This window comes from Fringilla coelebs (genome assembly GCF_963513975.1).
Source record: "Fringilla coelebs genome assembly, chromosome: Z".
Lineage (NCBI taxonomy): Eukaryota > Metazoa > Chordata > Aves > Passeriformes > Fringillidae > Fringilla > Fringilla coelebs.
Window position 1 is genome coordinate 70,628,392 of NC_140031.1, and position 6,000 is coordinate 70,634,391.

The 6,000-nt window shown below is 47.8% G+C and overlaps 1 protein-coding gene across 2 annotated transcripts in view; it reads right to left on the reverse strand.

Moving 5' to 3' along the window:
- EPB41L4A (erythrocyte membrane protein band 4.1 like 4A) overlaps nucleotides 1-1,660 on the reverse strand; it is a 117,428-nt gene extending 115,768 nt beyond the window's left edge. For both annotated transcript variants that reach the window (XR_014616926.1, XM_084225533.1), the window contains exons 1-2: nucleotides 1,550-1,660; nucleotides 984-1,287 (exon numbers count right to left, since the gene is read on the reverse strand). Coding sequence is in view for 1 of the 2 variants with exons in the window: in XM_084225533.1 (XP_084081659.1) it covers nucleotides 984-1,082 (99 nt within the window). In the remaining variant the exon portion in view is untranslated. The remainder of the gene's footprint in view (nucleotides 1-983; nucleotides 1,288-1,549) is intronic.
- Between the last annotated feature and the right edge of the window lie 4,340 nt (nucleotides 1,661-6,000).

The following is a 6,000-nucleotide window of genomic DNA, read 5'->3' on the forward strand; positions in this document are numbered from 1 at the left end:
CTTTATTCTTTGGATGTCTTAAGTAAAATTGGTCAGCCCTTTCCAACAATACATTTTAGAAGAATTAATTTCTTTCTTTGATTGTGTTTTCTTTCGGTTTGTTTGTTTGGGGTTTTTTTGTTGTTTTTGTTGGTTGGTTGGTTGGTTGGTTTGGGGTTTTTTTGTTGGTTTTGTTGGGTTTTTTTTTTTTTTTTTTGATCCAACAATCCAACACTGAAACCACGTTCTTACGTTGCTAATAAATTCATGTCCCCGGATCTTCGAACAAGGACTTCAAGTGTCTGCCACATGCTATCAGTTGTCATCAGACTTAACCAAACAGGACCAAGTTAAGGGCCTTTAGAAAAATCTCCGTTTTCACAAGCTCTGTCAGGGCTCATTAGCGCTTGGCAGATGACTACTTTGAAGAGTTCATCCACGCCGAGCGTGCTGCAGCGGGGCAGGAGCTGTTCCCACCGGCCGGGCGACGGGACACCGGGCTGGGGAGGCGGCTGGACCTTCGCCCCTGCGCTCAGGAGCTGCTGCGCTCCCGCCCCGCACCGCTGCCCCCGGCCTTTTCCCGGGAGAGCGCGTCCCAGGGCGGGCACGGCCCAAGGCAGAGGGAGCGAGGAATGACTCAACACGGGTGCGCAACACACCGTGCACACAGCCGCCTTTTCTTTTCTTGCTCTGGCAGGTACAGAACAATACCTCTGCGCCGAGCGTCCCGAGTGCCACGGGGTGGTCGGCACCTGCTCGCTTTAAGTCACTATCTCGAGGTAAAGCCTTCCAGAGCACCGTCCGCCCCACCGGCGCGCGTCACCCTGATCCATCTGTCCTTAGCGCGACCGTAAGCAAAGTTACGACGTTATTCCTCCCGAAACCCCTTTTTTCCGCCGCCGCTCCCTTCCCGGCTACCGCAGCGCAGTCGGGAGGCAGCCGCCGCCGGGCAGCCCCGCGGGCTCTCCCGCATCGCGATTCCGCAGCCCTGCCGGCGTCCTTACCTTGATGCCCTGCTGCTGTGTGGTCAGGGTCAGCTTGGACTCGTCCAGGAGTAAAACTTCGCAGTAAAATTCCTCCGGCACCGCGCAGAAACAGCCCATGCCTGCTGCGATGGCCGAAGACGGGGCGGGGAGGCGAGAAGAGCCTCGGGCGGCGGCGGAGAGGGGCTGAGGCGCAGCCGGGTCTGGGCCGCACCCGGCTCCGCGCCCGGCTGCGCGGATGGAGCCCGGCGGCTGCTAGGGCGCAGCGCCCAGCCCCGCGGGGCTGCCCGCCGCCATCCCGCGGAACAGCCTGGACGGGCTCTCTCTGCGGGAGAGGGGGAAAAAGACCGGCGGCTTTTTTAGGAAGGATCCCAGGGCACAGCCCTCGCCCGCGCCCGGCTGTCACGGCGGCTCCCCCGCCGCTGCCGCCCCCCGGGGAGGTACCGAGCCGCCCACCCGCCTCGTCCTCCGCCCCGTCCGCGCACGACTCCGCGCCTCCCCTTTGTGTGCAGGAGCGGGGCCGGGGAAGCGCTCTCCGCCGCCGCAGCCGGGGCGTGGGGGTGGTCCCCGCCCGGCCAGCGCGTTACCTCCAGGCGCGGACCCTGCGGGCGGAGCGGGGCGGTGACCGTGCCCGGCCGGCGCTGGGCTGCTCCCCCGGCTGCCCGCGGCCGTGCGGGGGGGCGCCGGCAGCGCTCGCCTCCTCCCCGTCGGGGGCGGAGGGATGGAGAGAAGAGAGACCCAGCGGCCGGGCAGCGCCGGCCGCCTCCTGCCGGCCGCCGGGCAGGACTCCCCCGGGGCGCCTTTGGGGCGGAGAGCGGCGGACGGCACCTGCCCGGCACCGGCAGCGCGCCGCATCACGGCACGGCATCCCACCGGCGTTCCAGGTCTGAGGCCGGGCTCTCGCTGCCCTCTGCCGTGGGGCGGGGGCGATGATCCCTGCCCCGGCCCGCGCCCCTCGGTTGTCCCCGTCGCCGCTGGGCACCGCTGCCCGTCCCTGCGGCCGCGGCCCCGGTCTCCGTGGCAGCACTGACCCCTGCGGGCTGCGCCGGCTCCTCTCCGGCGGGCGTCAGATCGGGGAGCGGGTTTTGTCTCTGTACTTGACAAAGAAGCGCTTCAGGAGACACCACGAGTGAAGGGGTCCAGCTGAGGTTGAATTTTTGAAAGTGCCCTAGATCGGAAGTCTGTTCTCCATCGTGCTGTTAAATACTGAGCTTTGTACAGGTATTTTTAATTTGCAAAGCAACAGTATTAAAAACAAATAAATAGATACACTTTTTAAAATCAATTTAAAAAATTGAAACAAAAATCCAACCAACAAAGAAAAGGAGGAACGAGAGATCCTCCAACTGCCTTTGCAGTTGCTGTCTATAGTTTCTGGAGCACACAACAGTCCCCTTTCTTTGCTGCACATACCTCATCTCCAGGATTTTTCCCTCTCAGGTAGAAGAGGGATCCTACAAGTTAAGCCCTGATCCCACGAGTGCCTGTGCTTTCACGTAAATCTGTATGCATGAGTCATCCTACTGAAGAAGTTCACATGTATAAATTTAAGAATATGCAGAAGTGTTTTTCTTATGGTCAATAACTTGTTTGCGTAGCATAATAGAGGGGCACAAGGAAATTATGTTTACAAAACCTACTGGGTACGTAGGTAAGTCTGCTTTTAAACACCTGCCCTAAATATAACCCTACTGCTCCCAAGTAATGACACTCTCATTTTCATGTTTGAACTTGGACCTTGGGGTGTTGGAATCTCCATATCCATCCTGTAGCTGCAAAAAACAATATTCCATGACCACTGGGAAGATCAGGACAAAACCTACTATGTAGGTTTATAAAAATAAAGCCTTTTGAAAGACCTAGAAAGACTTACAAAGACTAGCCAAAGTTTAAAAATTCGACTTCCTAACCTTTTTCCCTGGGCAATATGTACCCAGTGAGAATGCCATCCAGAAAGCACAGAAAATTTAGGAAATTTACTAATTGCTTTCTAAACACATTTTGCAAACAGTTCTTGAGCCCCTCTGACAGCAGACAATTTTCTAGAGATCAAATGGTTCCTTTTCCCCTCTCTTTAGTCTATTTAGATCCATCTATCATGCACATTGTGATATAAATTACCCTCTAAGTCAGTTAAAGTCATTATATATGTGTAAATCACTGGTTAATCAAGTGAGAGGGAGGGTTTAGTGAACTCAAAGCTGCTTCAAAATCTTTATTGATAATTTTAAGTGTTCATATAGCTACAATCACAATGCCAAATCTGAGCAGTTTTATCAATACTACTCTGGGTTATGTGTTGCTTATAAGCTGTCCAAGTGAACTATTTCATGTCTTCTCTTTGTGAATATCCATTTTGTGCTGCTGCACATTAGCTGATTGGTCCATGGGAAAAATACAAAATACACAGTCATGTTGAGCTGATGCCAGTGTTCAGAGCACAGAGAAGTTAATTCATGAATTTGTCTCCTAGCCAGCTATTGCCAACAGCTAAGCACTTGATAAAGAAGCAGAACCAGAACCTGCAACTTGAGGTGAAAGCCTGGGAGGAGATTCTGAAATTCAGAAGTGAGAAAATCAGCCAGGGGAGCAGAGGAAGAGAGAATGGAATAGATGGGATCCAGACTATGAACGAGTATGAGCCCTGAGAAGCTCAGGAAATCAAAACAACCAGCAGGCAAAAATGTAGGGCCCAGTTTTTCCTTGGAGCACCATGTTAAAGAAGACCAGCCCTGCCTCAGAATTTCAAGTATCAGAACCAGCTCACAGCTCGTGAAAATCCTGAGATAGTCATCTGTTTTCCAAATCCATTAGGAAACTGAGCTCCTTTTTACTTCTCTCTACAGTAAAAAACACAGGTCAAGCACTGCAGAGGGAAAACTTGTTGATGTAAGCTCTCATCACACAAACACTTATGGACATGTTTAACTCAGGCATGTAAGTACAGGACCAGAGCATAAAGGCATTTTTGTCTATTGCCTGTTTGATGAAGTAGCCAGCAGAACTCACTACAGCCTCTGTGATCCAATACACCCTCATTAAAATGTTCAGTTTTAGCTGCAATGCAGTATTTTCAATGAGGTTGTATAAACAAGGCACCACAATGGCACCACACAGACTCCTATACATGAAGTGACCTTTATCCATATTTCAACATGCAGCAATTTGACTGCCCAAAGGACACAGGTTGGCATATCTGCTTTCTCCCTCATTTTTACCCAGTTTTGCTCACAAATATTTGCTGTCAGGAAGTTGATAATATAGTAAGAGTTGTTGTTTTAGCTATTATCAGTATCATTTACCTATCACTATTATCTATTGATATGTAGGGATGCAATTCCTGCATCTTATCCATGTGGGCTTTCAGCAACTGAGTGAAAAGTTTTAAGAGAGGCACAAAGCGAGCTGTTCTTTCTTCTTTACATGTAAAAACAAGTCTCCTGGACCCAGTTCCCTGCTCAAACAATGAGCAGAGGCAAAGCACTGAAGTCTAATGCAAGAAAATGAAAATGAAAACAGAGAAACAGCACATACTCTCTGGGCTACATGTACAATCCTGAATGTATTTTCCATTAAAGAAAAAGATCTTACTGAGACAACTGTTCAACAGTTATTGTCCAGCAGGGTCTCTGGTCTTTACAGGGAAAATAAGGCTCAACTCCCCAGCAGCACTGCACTGCTCTGGATTGGCACTGCCCACCTGCCCAGACAAAGGGGTTGTCCAGAGCTTCAACGTGCTGCTAAGAACTCTACTTATTTGTGGTTCTTGGATCTAAAAAGAGGAGCAAAGCAGGCATTTGAAAAAGAATACTTTCCACATAGCGTTTTGCAGTATTCAGAGGCAAAAGTTTGTTGCAATGGTGCATGAATTGACATTTCTTATTTCACTAATGAAAAGCTTTATTTAAAACATATTCAAGGATGCTGTCAGCTACTGATTTATCTGGATTCTATCTTACTATTACACATTAGGCATGTAAAATATGTGATAATAAATTTATTCACATATTCATCAGTTTTATATTTCCTGCAAAAATGTTGACATTGTGCTCTACACAATACATTTAGAGTCCTTAAAGCAAGATATGCCAGTTAAGACCACTTAATTACAAAACATGTAACAGAAAGACCAAAGTTCAGATATACAGTGCAAGGATAACATAGAAACACCCCACACAGGCAAACAAAACATTTTCAAAAATCTTAGGAAGCCACACAGTAAACTTGAACAGATTACATTTATTACTCATTCTATAGCAATAAATGCCTTGAGATCCTCTGAACTGACATCGGACCGAGTGACAAACAGTTCCTGATTTTCTTTACACATTTAACAAGACCTCGGAAGATTGCAACACTGGAAATACACACTTAACAATCAAGGAAATAATAAGCATCTCTCACTTTCTGATTTTTTAATAAAAACACATGACATTAACTATACCTCCTCCACCCAAGAAAAATTTAAAATAAAGCTTTCAGGGTATTTATTGTAAACCATATAGCTAAAATTAGAATCTGAAAGATCTGTACACTTTTATCAAGGCAAGGAAAAAAAATCTGGTTTTAGCTACTATTTATTGAACCTAATTTTGTGTGTGATGTGGTTTTACAAAGTTTCTGCCAAGACTTTGACAAGTTACCCCTATGCAAAGAAGAACCAGATGATCCTGTTTTATTTTGCTTATGCTTAGCTTCCTCGGCAGAACTTAAATAAGTTTTAATAGTGAAGGTAATTGGGCGGCAAGATGTAACAATCTAACTCACCAAGAGGAAACAAAACCAAGAATTCTCTACCTGACTTCAAGTCATGCTCTCACAATTTGAACCAGTTCCTTGTAGCCTCAGTCTGGAGAGAAAAACAGAAGCTGTGAAGGACTGTGGATATTTGGGAGGTAATCTTCTTGCAGAGAAGAGTTTTTCAAAGAATACTACCTAGTGGATAAACTTGCTTTTCTTAATAAAGCACAACAGACTAGATCTGTGCTTAAGCACAAAAGGGAGACTATTGTCTCCACACTACTGCACTTTTTCCTAT